This window comes from Pseudonaja textilis, chromosome 2 (assembly GCF_049901715.1).
Source record: "Pseudonaja textilis isolate UNSWEBS1 chromosome 2, rPseTex1.2, whole genome shotgun sequence".
NCBI lineage: Eukaryota > Metazoa > Chordata > Lepidosauria > Squamata > Elapidae > Pseudonaja > Pseudonaja textilis.
The window spans coordinates 105112696-105130430 of record NC_141991.1 but is presented as its reverse complement, the minus strand read 5'-3'; the positions used below and the strand labels follow the sequence as shown (position 1 = coordinate 105130430).

The following is a 17735-nucleotide window of genomic DNA, read 5'->3' as shown; positions in this document are numbered from 1 at the left end:
TAGAGTAATCTTTTCCTTCTTTGCCTGCATACAGTAATTGACTTCCATAGTTTGCTATTACATTTAAAAGATTATTTCAAATGATTGAGTATTGATTCATTTACTACTTCCCCCCCTCCCCCTGTTCCATGTCTTTTAAATGGCTACAAGTTTTTCAAAAGTTTTTATTTGTCCTTGGAAAAAGGTCCCAACCTCAGCCAGAAGTTAAGATTTGAATATAATTCAGAAACTTAAATAATTGAACACAGGACAATTAAGAACAAGAGAAATGAATCTTTTACAATCAAAGTGTGGGGATAAATAAACTTCCAGTCACTAAAAGTGGAACAAAAATATATGTTAACAGGTCACTTTAAAAAAAATCATAAAAGAGGCCCTTTATTATTATTTTTTTGTGGAAGTGGGAAAATAGATTTTCATAATGGACCACTATCACAGAGCTCTCTGCTCTATGTCCTCCAAGCAGGCCTTAGGAATAGGACATCTAGAGCAAGTAATCTTGAAGATATCCAGGCTTGACTTGAGCCATGTAGGGCAATGGTCCCCAAGCTTTCCGGTTTTGTGGACCGGCAGCAGTGGCAGCAGTGGGGTGGGAGGAGTGGGAATGCTTCCATGTGAGCACCAGGTGAGTGCCTGCACACACAGCTTTATTTGTGCAAGCAGCGGGCACACACACCTGTCACTCTCACAAACGGAGCATTGCACACATGCGCACTCAACTGCTCAGTTCAGAATGGGCCATAGCTTGGTACCGGGCTGTGGCCCAGGTGTTGGGGACCCTTGATGTAGAGCTTTCAGCCCTTAGCATATCATTCAGAAGTGGACTAGCAGCCAATGCAACTTGCAGAGTAAGGATTTACAAGAGCAAATTTAGGCGCATCTGTAATAGAATTCCTAGGTTAGAAATTAGCCTCAAGGAGGGGAACGTGACCTCATCCATAGACCTTCACCAGTGGTCCATATGTTGGACTTGAAAGAGCTTCATATTCACAGCCATTCCAAATTCAGTCTGTATTTGTTCATCCCAGCTATATCCTAACTACCTCCCTGATTGGGTCAGGATCTCTTCCAGTTCACTTGTCTGGCCTGTGGCAAAGAGCTGGATATTTGCACATTGATAGTACTTCACCCAATACCAAACAACATTTTCACCTAGCAGTTTGTAAATTTTAAATAGTATAGCGGGGAAACCAATAAGACAGCAAAGACAAAGAGGGATCATTTTTTACACTAAAGGATGGATGATTGATGACGATGATGATACGATGACTTTCTGGTTCAAGTGAATGAGCACTCCCACAGAGCCATTTGGAACCACTTTGGCTGAGAGATGAAAAGATGCACAGAAAATGAAAGAAAGGACAAAACATCATCCTGTTTTGCAAGTGTCTCCTGCAGCACTGGAAGCCAAAAATGGCTGACTGTCCAATGTGGATCAAATGTTTGGTAGGCTACCCCCATGGCATTGGAGGTTGCAATATATAGCCTCAGAAAAATCATTTTATGGACGGGAAAAAAGTAAGATGCCCTAGAAAACAAAGCATGAATAAGAGTATTTGTCTCAGAGGCGTGGGTGTCAAAATGGATTAATGTTGAAGCTTGCAGAAGGAATATGAGGTGATTTGAAAAGTGGAAATCTCATGAACTGAATATATTATTCTACTTGAATTTATTTATCAAATTTATATAGTCACAAAAAATGATTCTGGGTAGCATACAACATTTAAACAACTCAAAAATATATAAGAACAATCACTATTAAATTATATAATTATATATACTCTGTGTTTGCGTACACATACATGCATAAACACACAGCATCAAGACAAGAGTAGATAATAACATTATAAAATGTCATTGGTTCCCCGGGATCCCTGATAGCCAGATCTTGAGGACTTGCAGAACACTATCTGGGATGCAGCTAACCTTACATTGTATGTGTGTGTGTGTGGGGGGGGGAATGCCATGGTAGAAAAGTGCCACCTCCTTGGACTTGCCAAATGTAGGTTTCCTAGAACATATCACCCCAAGCATATAATCTCTGCCAGATCTAATGAGGTGGGCAAATGTAATTCAGGAGAAGCTATGCTCACCATCCTAAGAACCCTGACCTCTTCCACAGGTCCAACAAGTTCAAACTGTTCCCGGATCACTCAGTAAGACTCCTTCCAAGGAACCTTCTTTGGGTCTGCAACAACCGATATCCAACTGGGAGCAAATCTTTGCCCAACACATGCTGAACTAATTTCTCCAAACTTCCAAACACCCCTGTGCCCAAAAAGGTTTATGTTACTAGGAAAAGGGCTGTGGAGTGTGTATCTGCAGGCACAATAAAGGCAGAGAAATATTAGTGTGAGGGTAAATTCTCCAAGCTTGTGGGTTAGTTTCCAAACATTTTGTTATCAGGCTAGATAACCTCTTCAGCAGAATTTAGGAGATGTTAGAATCAGTGTTCTTCTGTTTAGAAGGGCTTCAGGTGTGGGTGTGTCAAGTGATGGGTCAGCTGTGAGTCATCAGTGAGTTTTGTAATGGGTCTTGTGATAAGGAGATCCAATCTAAGACCCATCACAAGACTCACTGATTCACAGCTGACCCATTACTAAACCCTCACTTGATACACCTACACCTGAAGCCCTTATAAACAGAAGAGCACTGACATCCCCTAAACTTTGTTGAGGATGTTACGTAGCCTGGTAATGAAATGTTCAAAAACCAACCCACAAGCTCTGAGAATGGACCCTCACCTTCATTCTATACCGGAGCTACAGATATCCCCCACTATTGCAAATGCTAGTGCTTTGCCACCCTTTCTTCTGCAAGATAGGCCTTAATAGCAGCTTTAGCCAATGTTCAATCCGGTTCATCCTTTGTTGAGTGATGTTCTAGACCCAAATGTTGAACTCACATTGTCATGGTGGTGTAATGTGACATATTGGGACTTCCCCTCCCTTTGCTAAACCAGGTGTGGGCATGGCGAGCACGTGATGTATTCAGTCTGCAGGCTGGGATTTTGACAGCCCTGCTCTAGACGTCTCACATTTCATCTCCCTCCTCCATGAATCACTGGGAATAATAGGATCCCTGGGAAGAGGGAGATTGCATGGGCACAATCCAATGTCTTAAAAGGCCCCTTATTCCAAGCAGTGACCAAGCCTTCTGATGGACTATGCAGCAACCTGCTTTCAGAATTAGAAATGTAGGGTTGTAGCCCTCTCCTGAATTGATTTCCCAAGTGGAAATATATCCTGCAACACACTCTTAACTTTGAACTCTTCTCAAGGTTTATGAGAAAGGCAAATTATTAATTCCAAGGATTTTTTTAGATTGGGGTATGGCAGGCATCCATTGCATTCATGGGTGGTTCCCAGTCCATATCAACAGTATCCACAGGATAAGATGTATCAAAAAAAAGTCAACACTGCAATTAAAACCCTATCTGTTTTTCATGTTCCTGTGCATTATGTACAGAGATAAAGATATAGTTGGAATTTCAATCACATCGTTGTGGTCACCAGTATGACTTTTCTCACCCGCTCCTTCAGAGAACCCTGGTCCATATGCTGCTTGAAAATAGATGCTTGAAGTTATTTTGTAGACATGATTTCTTAGTTTAGAGAAGCTGCAGAAATAAGAGGACTTATTCAGGACCATAGCTGAATTCAAAATGATAAAATGAAAAGCACAAAGGAAAATGAATTGCATTCTGTAAGAATCTCAAGCTTCATCTGCTCCTTGACTTTCAGGCAGGGGTGGGATTCTATCAGTTCTCACCTATTCACTAGAACCGGTTGTTAACATTCTAAGCAGTTCGGAGAACCAGTTGTTAGAAGAAATTATGGGCCTAATCCTGTAAGGAAGGCAGGAAGGAACATTCTGGTGTTGCTTACAGAAACTGCCTCTCTGTTAACCCTTATTACATTCTTGGCAGGACTAGACTTCCTGTCTCAGGAACCTCTCTGGAGGTTATTTCCCCCTCCTTTGCTGGTACTTTGCTTATGTGGAGTGATCATTCAAAGTTACAATGGCACTGAAAAAAATGACTTATGACCATTTTTCACACTTAAGACTGTTGCAGCATCCCCACAGTCATGAGAGGCCAGGTGAGGAGATGCGTGCCTTGATGTGAATGATATTGAGTTGGCCACACCCAGCCAATAACATGACCACCAAGCCACGTCTACCCAGTCACATGACCACCAAGCCATGCCCATGAACTAAGCCATGCCCATGAACTGGTTGTGAAAAATTTGAATCCCACCCCTGCTTTCAGGCACCTGTATTTTACTGTAGTTTTCATTCTAAAGTTCTTCTTTTTTTCTAAGTTTACCTTTGGATCCCTTTGGTAAATTTAAGACAAAACAAAACTGAGAAACCTTGAATAGGTTAAATGCTGGCATAGAAGTTTAACTTTGTTTTTGGTCCAAAAAAATAGTAACTGCCTTAAGAAGATTATTCACCTTCTTAAGGCAGTTACTATTTTTTTGGACCAAAAACAAAATTAAACTTCTATGCCAGCATTTATGAATAATAATCTTTATAGAATATGAAGTGCTACTTTCTGTTTCAAACCCGCTATTGGCCTGCGTCACTACTTTTGAGATTTTGCAGTATAGAAATCCTTAAGTTTTCCATGTTATAAACATTCAAGAAGAGTTGACTTACTGTGAGTACAAAGAATAAAATTTGAATTTTAGTATTTTAATAATATAGCATTAAATGCATTATCATATTTAGATAAAAATGATTTTGAAAAATAAAGATTTGCTGTATCAAAGTAACTCAAGTAGATTTTCTGCATGAATAATTGGCCTTCCTATCACTCTGAATTTGATATTCCTGTTTTATGAGTTGTATTTGACTCTTTTCCCATTAAACTCATGGTAATTAAACGGGGAATATGCAGGGGTGGGATACAAATTTTTTAACAACCGGTTCTGTGGGCGTGGCTTGGTGAATGTGGCTAGGTGGTCATGTGACTTGGTGGGCATTGCCTACTCAACATCACTCACATCGAGGGGCTTCTCCTCCAGTCTCTCATGACCATGGGAATGCTACAATGGTTGTAAGTGTGAAAAACAGCTATAAGTCACTTTTTTCAGTGCCATTATAACTTTGAATGGTCACTAAATGAACCGCTGTAAGTCAAGGATTGCCTGTACAAAAATACAAAAAACTTCTTTGTTTGCAAAAAGCTGTTCTAAATACCAATCATTAGATTAAAAATACTTGCAAGCTGGAATTACAAATCAGGCAGGTGCCAGACCCCTTGAGGAATTAAAATAATTAAAATGAAATGATAACTATTAGCAGCCAACTCTTTTAGCAGACAGGTCATTTAAGCTCTCCAGAAAGAGCACACCCAGGAGAAACAATCCTTAGATCCATGTGTACCACTTAAAGACACCAGCTGGTCTCACTCACCTCACAAGATATCCTAAGGAAATCATCCAGATGTAAGGAAGGATCACATGCCCCCCCAGAAAGGCAGTAAAAAAATCAGTTCCAAGTTTGCATCCTGCCTCTTGGAAGTACACCCCAAAAGGACAGTGCCAGGAACCACTAAAGCAGTGAAAGAAGACCCCCCTCCCCAGATAGAAAAAGAAACCATGAGGCAGGAAAAAATTCAAATGCAATGCAAATAATTAAATCACAAAATTAGCTGTTGCTTGTTAAACCTGAACAGGAACTAACTAGATTTCTCAACCCAATTTCTTTTCAGGAACAAAGATTAATCTTTTTCCTTTCAAACAAAGCTGAATAGGGAAAATTATCTCATCAATAAACACAGGATTAAACATCACCAAGCACAGAATTAAATGTCACCAAAAACCAGTTTTAGACCAAAACTCAGAAAGGGTATGTAAACTCATGTTTGAATGTCAATCTTTCTAGATAGCCAAGAAGCCTTGCTGAATATCACTCATCTTGGTTCCTTGTCTTTAAAAGCTTCTTTCTGGCAGCTCTGCTTCATTATTCAATTATTTCTTCAAAGTGCTGATCCTGGCTGGAAGAAATCCAACAGGGGAGTATTTCCTCCCAATAGCAGTGTAAAAAGCTTAAAACAACCCTTCCCCTTTAAGAAAGTACCAGCAAAGAAAAAAAACCCCTCCGGAGACAGGAAGTCTAGGCGTACTCCCAAGAATGTAATAAGGGTTAAAGGAGAGGCATTTTCTGTAAGCAGGGCAATAAAGATTACGCTAGAAACAACACCAGAATGTTTCCTTTCTGCCTTCCTTACAGGATTAGCCCTGTAAAGTGGAAAAAAACAAAAGGAGATTTCTTCCAACAACCGGTTCTCTGAACTGGTTAGAAAGTTAACAACAGGTTCTAGCGAATAGGTGAGAACCGGTAGAATCTAGTTGGAAACTAGTTAGATAAGTGTCAATTCCAAAGATCTATGAAATGCATGATAGTAAGCCAGCCACTATGAATAATTTTTATGTGTTGGCATGATTAAGCCATCTATGTCCCATCCATTTGTAAATAGAAGCCTCATACAGTTCCTCATTAAGAATGCAACTAAATATAATTATATGCTTAGTAAACACAACTTTTGTTTGCAGCAAAATCATTATAAAAAGAGTTTGTGTCATTATATGCTTATTTTCATTACTTATGTATATACAAGATTCAGGATGAATTATAATTCAAGAAATTGTCAGTGCAAAGGAAAAAGAAACCAAGGAGGAAAATCAATTGGGAAGCTTTGAGATACATTTATATTCTGCTACCCAAGATTGGGTCCCTGCCAAAGGCTTGAATTACAAATCTTACCAATCCCCAGGTCCCATGCAGTATTATTAAATTGAGGTCCAAGCATATCTGGGAACATCAAGTTAGAAAAATCTTCTTAATGGTTTACTGTTTGCATATCATGGAAACCTAAATAGTATCCGTGGTTTAGTTGCTTAGTATGTTGTGTGATCAAAACATGATTTAATGGAATATTTAATTTAAAAAAAAACCTTGATTAGAAACAGGAATCACCAGGGGAGAGAATAAGAGCTAGTTGACAAACTGTTTCTTGTGCAAGGCCTTTACAATTCTCTGGTTGCTTTTCTTGGTTCTTATTTCAAGATGACATTTAAAGGTTTTTATCTCAACTATCCTATTTTGCTTTTAATGGTTTGGGAATATGCCCCTTGAATCTCATTCAGTGTTCTTTAGTTTTAGAAAATCACATGTGCAAATAACAAAGAAATCTTCATATTCTAAGTGATTTGGAAGAAGTATTAAAAAGAGAACTGCTTTAAAAAGCTGCCACTGCTGCTCTCGCTCCATATTACACAAGTATAATTATAGATTTATTTAGTTTTATCATGGTGTTATCAACTGGGGAAACACATCACCCTCAAGATTTGATTTGCATCTAGATTTCTGGGATTCAAACAGTTGCTCAATGTGTTTTCTTGGAAGCTTCCAATTCAACTTGCGTTCCAAAAATAAACTTTCTTAGCTCACGTTGCCATTTATTGGAAAATGACAAAAAGTATTTTTAAAACAAATGGAAATCTGCCATGCAACAGGCAGCATCTTCCAGTATAAACTACTGTATATATTCTAGAATGTTCTTATTTATTTATTTACTATTTATTTATTTATTTTGTCAAGCAATTGTAAGATAACAGGTATAAGTATAAACATAGTTATGAATACATGAAATACATATAAGAAATATATATAAGATACATATAAGAAGAATAAAAAGGAACAATAGGACAGGGACTGTAGGCACATTGATACGCTTATGCACTCCCCCTACAGACCTCTTAGGAAAAGCATGAGGTCGATAGCAGTGTAAGGTTAAAGTTTTTGGGGTTTGGGGAAGAAACCACAGAGTCAGGTAGAGTATTCCAGACATTGACCACTCTGTTGCTGAAGTCGTATTTCCTGCAATCAAGTTTGGTGTGGTTTACCTTGAGTTTGTATCTATTGTGTGCACTTTGTATTGTTATGGTTGAAGCTGAAGTATTCATTGACAGGTAGGACATTGCAATATATAATTTTATATGCTATATTTAGATCAGACCAAATTCTTATAATGACCCAAAAGCTCTCTATTTTTTTTAAATAAATTAAAAAGAGGGGAAGGACACATTCCACTTCTTTGTTTGAATCCACTCTAGAAATCATTGTGTAAGAGGGTTCTACGAGGTTTGCTGATACGGTGGCACCAGAGAATCTAATTTTGTTACTATTTCTTGGCTTCCGTTCCATGTTGTTCAAATTTCTGCAGCTCAGATACGACATCTTTATCCTTTCTTTCCATTCTTGCAAATCATTCTTCCTTCCACCATGTGTTTTCACCATTTCACACAATGTAAAATTAAATAAAGCACAATATTCCAAGATTAAAAAAGCTATCCATTATAGATCAAACACCCAGCTTTAATTAAAATAAGAAATAAAGGAGGAAAATGTAAAATTGTTTTTCAAAAGAAAGCACAAATATCTTGGAGCAGAACTTGAAATTCTTGCAACTGTTGGATGTAATTTACAGGTTGAAATGTCATAGTCTGCGTCAACTCAATGTCATATCGAGTTATCGTCTGCCATTTTTACCACCTCCAGCTGGCTGACTGAAGCAGTTGCAGCTCTAGTTCTAAACATTCCAGATGTCACTAGTTTAGAGAAGGCTGATGCGAATTCTCTCTGTTAATTATGGGGGAAAATATTTTTAATATTAAAAATCCTTGCGACTAACATTTTTATCAATAAAAGGGAATATTTGTATCTCAGGGTTGAAATGAGGGGTCCTTGGGGCTGTCTGACCAGTTTGGGTAATAAAACATCTGCAAGAATACAACCAAGCTCAGAGACCACCCCCCAAGGACCACTCATAACACTTATTTCTCCTCATTCAAAGCAGTCCTTGAAGTGTTATTGTGACACAGAGCCACAAGGATGAAAATATGCAGGGGTGGGCTTCAAATTTTTTAGCAAAGGGTTCTCTGCCTGGTTGCTGAGTGGGTATGGCCAGGGTAGGTGTGGCCTAGTTGGCTTCCTGTACCACGACAGGGGGAAGCGTTTTTGCCTTCCCCGGGCTCTGAAGGCTCTGAAGGCTCTCAAGCCTCCGGGAGGGTGAAAACGGCCTCCCCGGGCTCTGGAGGCTCTCTGGAAGCCAGAAACTGGCCTTCCCAAACTTCCAGGAGGCATGTTTTTCACCCTCCCCAAGCTTCCGCATTTACTTGCATCCAAAACGGGCTTCGTGGGAACTCCTGAGAGGGAAGGGCAGGGTGGGCAGAGCCAACCAGGAGTGGGATTTGGTGGTTCTCTGAACTACACAGAAACTTAGCTAGGGGCTCTCCCAAACCCCTGCGAACCCCCAGCAGCCCACCCTTGAAAATATGTGAATAATTTCTACAAATACTTGCTCTCTTCTCTCCTTCTATGTTAAGCAAAACTCTTCATTTGCCCAGACAAGAACTTCATAATACAACCAGACATTAATATATTTATTTTCTATTTGACTTCTTATTCACTTAAATGCTAGTATATGGAGGAAATGCATGTTTTGCCGTTGTAGGATTTGGGTAATCCATTCCCAGTGATTGATTTATGAAAAAAGATGGTTCAGGGAGAACCATCTGAGTTTGTTTTGACTGTCCAAGTTCAACAGGTAGTTCTTCTCTGGACTCATTGATAGACTTCAAGGTTAAGCACCAGATTTCACGTATTTTCCAAGAATATACACAGCCATATTTCTGGGCAAGACCCATGTAATGATTCTTGCCAATTTATAAAAATTCTTGCCACTCCAAGTAAGGGATCTTGGGGTGGTTAAGAAAAGCATGTACCAAAGTATTAAGGAAGTACACAAGGGTTTTCAGTATTTCTTGTCTGCCGTTGGGTGGTCACTCAGAATTATTCAGCCTATTTTATGCTTGGGAGCCATTTTATACACTAGGAGCCTGCAAGCATCTGACTGACATCTGAGCAATGTATCTGGGCAGACAATAAGAATGAGCCCCATTGCTCACCCCAAATCTCACCCTAATCCAAAACATAAAACTCTCCAAACATCCCTGCCTTTCGCTGGGGAGAAAGAGGTGAGGTGCTTTTCCACTGTCAGCTCCTTTTATTTTCTGACATTGCAGGACTTTTGAAGAATTATGTGGTTACCAAGGAAACCCAGATAGAGGTGTACAGGGCTGCCACTTCCCTAAGTATGGAAAATGCCAGCAATCCACAAACAAGCTCATCCGGTTGGCACATCAGTGGCAGCTTGACTTTGTGGCTGGCAGGACAAAAGAACATGATGTAAAGAGGAAGGCGTGTGCCCCCCCCCCCATCTGTGTGCATATGAAAGTGCATGTCTGATTCAAACCAGCAGCCTCAACATCTGCTTCGGTCAGGAGCTTCTTGGTTTTAGGGCAGCAGCCTCAAGGTTAGGCACTCCCAGGGAAACTTCCGCACTAGGGTAGTGTTGTCAATTCACCTGAAGGTAGGAACGAAGGACAGCCAACTGTGCTGCCTTTTTTTTTATGACTCCCATAGGAGAATTCTATTAAGGATAGCAATTTTGCAATAATCAGTTTGAAATCACAGTTTGATTAGTTCATGCATCTTTGGTCAAAATCTCATGGGAATTTAAATCACTAAAGATGGCTTGTTAAATATGTATATTCTTAGTTTTTGCCTTTCACTGTACAGATTGCAGCAACCATCACAGATACATTTAGTCAGTACATTTATATAGGTTTTCATCGCTCAAAAGAGAGAGTGGTTCTTAATCCAGAAAGAGTTCACAAAGAAGTGATGACCAAATAAGAAGTGGGGAGTAATATTGGGGTGAAGAATCTGGCTTGTAAGTCAGAAAGGCTTCCTTACTTAAGCCAACCTAACAACTGATCCCAAATATAATGACTTTCAGAAGTAGGATTGTAACTTTCACATTTCCAGCTACCATGGGAGTGCCCAACACCAACTCCAGTAAAATGGCTAGAATCCCCCTTTAGAGTCCCTCCAGCCTGTTGTTTTGCACTAAACACTCACAGAAAAATCACCACCTCTTAACTTCGACTTTTCACCAGCACTTGATTATATAGACGGATAAGAGCATAGTGCATAAGAGTGCTTCGGGATTATTATAATCATGTCTAGATAATATAAGCCTGCTACCTTCTCAGTCATTCAAGGTATATATTGTATTATAAATGGGTGTGCTTTGAATGATCTTAAATGTGTGATAAGTTAAATGTGTGATATTGTCTAGGCAGCTGAAATGCCATGCCTGAGTTCCTTGTCCATTATTAATTCACACATTCATCCTAAATGTTAGGTGCATAGAGTGACCATAAGCAGAATAACTTTGCACCAAGGAATTCAGGTCAGAAGAAAAATGAAGGGACTGTTCCTTTGTTCACAGATGAGTCAACTTTCTTAATACAAATGTTAAAGATAGCAGGATCATGTGAAGATCCAGTATAGGTCAAAAGATGTGTTCATTCCTTAAGAATAATTTAATGTTTCTTTCTGATCTCTAATACAGTAATTATGTATGCAGGTTTTTTTTAATACTCACTTTTCTCATTTTGTTGTTAAGGTGCAGTTAGGTCCATGACAGGAAGAACGGGGGAGCGGGGAACCATGCCAAAAATCCCCCACTGAATGGAGTATCAGAATCCCTGACTCTATTTCTTATGTATGGTTTCTACTCTGAGAGAATTCTAAGAGTTTCAAGGGCACTTCCTCACGTGACTATTTTGTACTAGAAATTTATAGCTGGCGCCCTCAGTACATTACTGTATTAGGTTTATTAAGATGTTCGTCTTTCCTGTGGGCTGCCCAAATTCTGCTGAGATAATTGGAAGACTAGAGTAAGTCTCTGTTCCTCTCAGTCTCCCTATCAACATCTATGGATGCCTTTTATTTGAAATTGCAAGGTGTGTTCCCCCACAACTCAATCTTGCCTTGTATCTTTATTGGCAAGGAGAGAGAGAGAGAGAGAGAGAGAGAGAGGCAAAGATTGTGTGTGTGTGTGTGTGTGTGTGTGTGAGAGAGAGAGAGAGAGAGAGAGAGAAGGGGAGATAGAAAAAGAGAGAGAGAGAAGAGAGAACCCCAAGTGTTTCATTTAAAGGTAGGGAAGTTTATTTCAATCCCTTATAACACGAGAATATTTTCCAGGAGGAGGAGAGGAAACCAATGAATTTTTTAAAAGGAAATGTTTCTAAAAAGAGAAAGCTTGCTGCCAGTGATGCTACCTGGCGAAGTAATTAGGAATGATTATTTACAACCTTGCTATTGTTTTAAGGTTGTTTTGCATCTGTTCAATGTACACAGAGGGGAACATCTGTTTTCATCTGCAGTCAAATGCAACATTCCTCAGCCGGAGATCTCCCTACTATTTCTCTGGGCTTTAATTATGTCTGCCTCTGTAGCCAGAGTCCTCTGCCCTCATGCAGACAAATGGAAGCTCGGGCTTGGCCGGGAGCAGTTGACATAGCCTGATGCTGTTCCACTTGCCTTTTCTTCAACCTTTAATCCTCTGTTCACCCGGGTAAGGTACAAGTGACATGGAGACGTGTCACCTCTACTTTCTGGAGACAGGCAAGCATGGCAGAGAAAAGGAAAACACACCACAAAGGGGTGGGAGAAAAGCACTGTAATCAAGGCCTTATCTCAGCTGACAAGATAAAGCGTACAAGCCAGGGAAAGAAGGCTCCTTGTGAATGAAGAGGCAGCCTGCGGGGCCTTGTCAATTCCACTCACCAATAAAATCTCTATAAGAATCTGTCAGAGAAATTTGACCAATGCTGGAAGGATGCTTTACAGTGGTCTCTCTGACACTTTTCAGTTTGTATACCGGGATCAGTGCTGTCCTTAAAGTGAGGTCATTAGGTAGGGGAAAGGGGAAAGAGAAGGGCTGGGGATAGTTGAATAACTGAAAGGGGAAAATGTCCTTCACTGAAACCTCAGAGCTCAGGCAATTATTGTCTTTAAATTCCTCATGCAGCTCAGGTGATCCTTTCTCTGATAATTAGATTAATAATTGTTTCTGAAGAATGACTTTCTGCAATGAGAATTATTTTATTTGCATATATTAAGAATGTGCTGTTTACTAATAGCTTGATTTTGTTTGTCTCTTGTGAAAACCTTTCTGTCTCCCCATGAAGAGCTGAAACCTCTAGAAACAAATCTTTTACGCATGATAAATTGCATTACAAAAATTATTGTATTCACCCTCCGCTCCCCGTTTTTGCCTTTCTAATTGCTGGTAAGCACCAGGCCTTTAGGATAGACCAAACTAAGGAACCAAAGTCATGCAGGCTAATGCTACTTGCATTATCTTGGAACATCAGAATTTTAAAATTACAGAAAGCTGGCATAAAGTTCTCCTTTGTAAACAGTTATGTCTAGAAACATTGCAAGAGGAGAACTTTGCAAGAAGAAATGACTGCATAAGGCAATGTGTTGGTCATTTGGTAATAAAGTTATTAAAGGAGATATGGTCTTTTTATTTGTGGGGAGTGCGAGTGCGGACTAATTAAAGGGGAGGCAGGGAAGGCTTTTCAGAGATGCCCTGATCCTGTACTTAGCCTTAAAATAATTTAATCCCAGAAAGTGGATAAAAAAACACATTGTTGAAATTCATTCATTTTGCCTCATAATTTCAGCAGCATAATCTCAGTGTGCAAGGAGAGGAAGGGGGGAAACAAGATTATGATGCTTGTATCTTTTGTACCATATGAAAAAGCATTATGAGGAAGCTTTGATTCACTCGAATCATGATAAGCAGCCCAATAACTATAAACTCATTGGATGATAATCATGACCATATGGAAGACTGTAACCTGGACAGTAAGAGGTATTAGTGATAAAAATCATGAATTAATGAATGATGGAAAGAAAATAGAGATATGTGTGTCTATGAAATTGAGAGAAAAGAGATGAATGTTGAAAGGGATCTAGTAGGTCATCTAGTCCAACCCCTCCTGCCCCCGCCCAAGCAGGAGACCCTACACCATTTCTGACAAATGACAGTACAATCTCTTCTTGAAAGCTTCCAGTGATGTAGCTCCTACAACTTCTGAAGGCAAGCTGTTCCATTGGTTGATTGTTCTCACTGTCAGAAAATTTATCCTTATTTCCAGGTTGAATCTCTCCTTGTTTAGTGTCCATCCATTATTCTTCATCTGGCCTTTGGGTGCTTTGGAAAATAGCTTGACCCCTTCCTCTCTGTGGCAGCCCCTCAAATATTGGAACACTGCTATTGTGTCTCCCCTGGTCCTTCTCTTCACTAGACTAGCCAGGCCCAGTTCCTGCAACTGTTCATCATATGTTTTAGCCTCCAATCCCCTAATCATCTTTGTAACAGATCCATAGTCTGATCTGATGAAGTGGAGGTGGTACAAGGAATGAAGAGGTCAATTTAATTATGAATGAAAAGGATAAAATAATCACCCGAAAGTATGCATAACTATCACTAATAGCATGAGTATTGTAAGAAAAAATGAATGCTTGTTGAAAAAAGCAAAATGACTGCATATAAGACCCCACTTTGTTATTTGGAAGTGAAAGATGTGAAGAGAAAGAAAAGTAAGTTGAATGCAGAGGAAATGGATTCTTCACAAAGAGTGTGCATGTTTAAACACAAAGAAATAGGGTCAGGAATATGTGGGTATCAAATGAATGCATACTGAATACAAGAATGAGTGACAGTTTGAAAGAACTGTGATTTAAAGATATTGAAAGAATGAATTATTGATGCTCAAAACAAATACATACAGTAAAGGAAGTGTGAATAGATTGAAAGGAAGAGGAAGATCAAAAAAGTTGTGATTGGATGGAATCAACAAGAGGATGAAAAAGAGAGAGAGAGGCTGAGAAGCTGAAAGAAAAAAAGATAATGTATGAAGCAGTTTGTGGGTATGGGGGAAGCAAGGATGATTTGCAAGGATAAAAAGCTATGAAGAAATATAGCAAATGGTCTTAGGCAAGGGTCTTCAAACTTGGCAAGTTTAAGACTTGTGGACTTAAACTCCCAGAATTCCTGAGCTAACATGACTGGAGGAGGGATTTTGGGAGTTGAAGTCCACAAGTCTTAAAGCTGTCAAGGTTGAAGACCCCTGGTCTTGGGAGTTAACTATATTTAGCTATATCTCTTTTTATTTTCTCCCCCATATATCTTGCTTCTAATGTGTTAGGCTTATCATCTCTTACTAAGTTCCTATATTTTGCCGATAACGGAGAATAGTTGTAGCTCAGGGTTGGAAAGAAGGGTTGGTGCTCTCTGAGCTTGGTAGGGTTTTTTTTGCAGACCTTTCATTACTCAAATTAGGTAACCTCATCAGTGCATTTGCTATAGCCTGCATAGCATTGCTCACCCCAAAAGGAAATTGTCTGATAAGTGGGTCGGAAGGTAGGTAGGTGAGTAAGAGGAGTCTGTCCAACAAGACTGTAAGTCTCCTCTGCTCTCTTCCTACTGAAAAACAACAACCCTGCAGAGAACAAAAATGAATGAATGAATAGTAACTATTCTATAGTATATATTGAATAGAAATAGTCTCCTTATTCCCTAATAATATATAATAACCTGGCACCCCTGAGATAGCCAGAATTATAGTCCCCAGAATTCTTAACTGGGAATTATCTGAAAGTGTCTGATTGGAAAAGTTTTATTTAGAAAACAGAAACAAAATATGTGTGTGTGTGGGAGGGGGGGATTATTATTCCAGCAAACTTTTCATGAAGAAGGAAAAAAGGGAACTATATTTTAGGTTTCACTAAGTTTCTGGTGTTTAGAACATAAAACATAGAATAATAGGTTTGGAAGGGACCTTGGAGGTCATCTAGTCCAACCTCTTGCTCAAGCAGGAGACCCTTTACTATTCTGGATAAATGGTTGTCCAACATCTTTTTTCAAACCTCCAGTGATAGAGCAGCTATAATTTAAGCTGTTCTACTGATTGTTTTCACTTACTGTATATTTATGGTGCTACCATACAAACATTGTTTATTCATTCCAAAAAATTATAAGAAGATTATCACTGTTAACATGAACTAAGTGGTAATAAAAATGAACATTTTAGTTAGTTATATCACAAGTATATAATCATATACTATAGAATATTAGTCCTCACAGGTAGCATGCACTTTTTCATGAAACTAACTGGTCGTCATGTTTCTGTGGGGCTACCTCTGACACTACCATCACTATTAAAATCTATGTATCAGGCCAAGGATTATTATAAACCCCTTCCAGAATTTTCCCCTACTATCACATTAACAGAACAGAGAGCGCAAAAATGCACATGTCCTTGTTGGGGGTGGGGGGAAACGTTTTCACATAAATCATAGTTGAACTTTTTGTAGAAATGTCATCAGGGAAACAGTGATAAGGGAAATAAGTAAACATGAACTCAGCAAGAGCCCTTCAAAAGCTTCGTTAGCTGTGCACACAAAATCAATACAAATACCTTTCACGTGGCTTTAACATTCACCACAAGATGGCTCCCTGTGCACTACTTTTAACAGCCGGTTTACTCTCTCTCCAGGTGACCAAACCCGTTATTTCCATGAAAGGGAAATCAAAACTATATACATATGCCTGTCTCAAAAAAACAAGCCTGGGAAACAGTGGAGTTTTATATTTTAAAATTTAGGGCATCAGTCATTGTGCCATTTTCTCTTTAAACAGAGGTATAGCATGACAGCCAGATAACACCACTTCAGCATTCCTGGGCAGGAAACATCATCCCAGGTCTCAGTGCATTGATAATTTCATGCCTTGATTATTACATATGTTCAATGTGCCTTTTCAACAGCTGCATATTTTAAAAGAGAGAAATTTATGAAATGGGAGCAGAATAAACAGGTCAAAAGCCAGGTATTGTTTTTATCATGTCGTCTTCTAAGAAATTTTTACATACAAATTTGAGATGGCTGCTATTTATTTCACATTGGCAAGAAGAATGGCACTGCCCTGATACAATATGCAGGGATAATTCAAGCCTAAAGCCCTTGATTTTTTTTTTATTTCTTTGAAAAAATAGGGATGGTCTTAGTAGAAAAACTTTTTAAAAATGTTTAAAAGCAGATATTCTTAAACTGCTATCATCGATTGATTGATTTACCTAATGCACAGATTTTCAGAATTCGATCTAAATGAGAATTCAGTCAATATAAATAAACATACAAAACCAAGCGTAGTAGTCCTCAACTTAGAACATTTCATTAAGTGACCAATGGCACTGAAAAAAGGTGATGATTTTTCACCCTTACAACCATTGCATCATGTCTATGTTCACATGATCAAAATTCAGACGCTTAGCAACTGATTCACAATTGTGATGGTTGCAATGTCCCCAGGTCATGTGATCACCTTTTGCAAACTTTTGACAAACAATGGGGATGGGGAAGCCAGATTCACTTAACAACCATGTTATTCACTTAACAATTGGAGTGACTCACTTAACAACTGTGGCAAGAAAGGTCGTAAAATGGGGGCAAAATTCACTTAACAAATATCTCATTTAGCAACAGAAATTTTGGCTCTATTGTGATCTGTAAGTCGAGGGCTACCTGTAATCTACAATGGTATTGGGAATATTTGCATCCAAAGCAGTTTCTTAAGAAGAAAGACATTTTAACTGCAGCTATTCTACTAAATAGCAATCCTGAAAGCGGGATTGCTATTTAGTAGAATTAATTAAGCAGAATTTAATCCTGATTTAAATTTCATTTTAATCTCAATCAGAAGCATGACATTAGCACTGTATTTAATTGGTGCCAGT

The 17735-nt window shown here is 39.0% G+C and overlaps 1 protein-coding gene across 3 annotated transcripts in view; it reads right to left on the bottom strand.

Annotated features, from left to right (window-relative positions):
• Nucleotides 1-17735, bottom strand: part of LOC148126992 (uncharacterized) — a 231928-nt gene that overhangs the window by 195031 nt on the left and 19162 nt on the right. Inside the window, exon 4 of one of the 3 annotated variants that reach the window (XM_087924787.1) lies at nucleotides 3531-3619. The exons of the other annotated variants lie outside the window; for them this stretch is intronic. Within the exon in view, the coding sequence (XP_087780913.1) occupies nucleotides 3531-3619 (89 nt within the window). The remainder of the gene's footprint in view (nucleotides 1-3530; nucleotides 3620-17735) is intronic. 3 annotated transcript variants of the gene reach the window in all.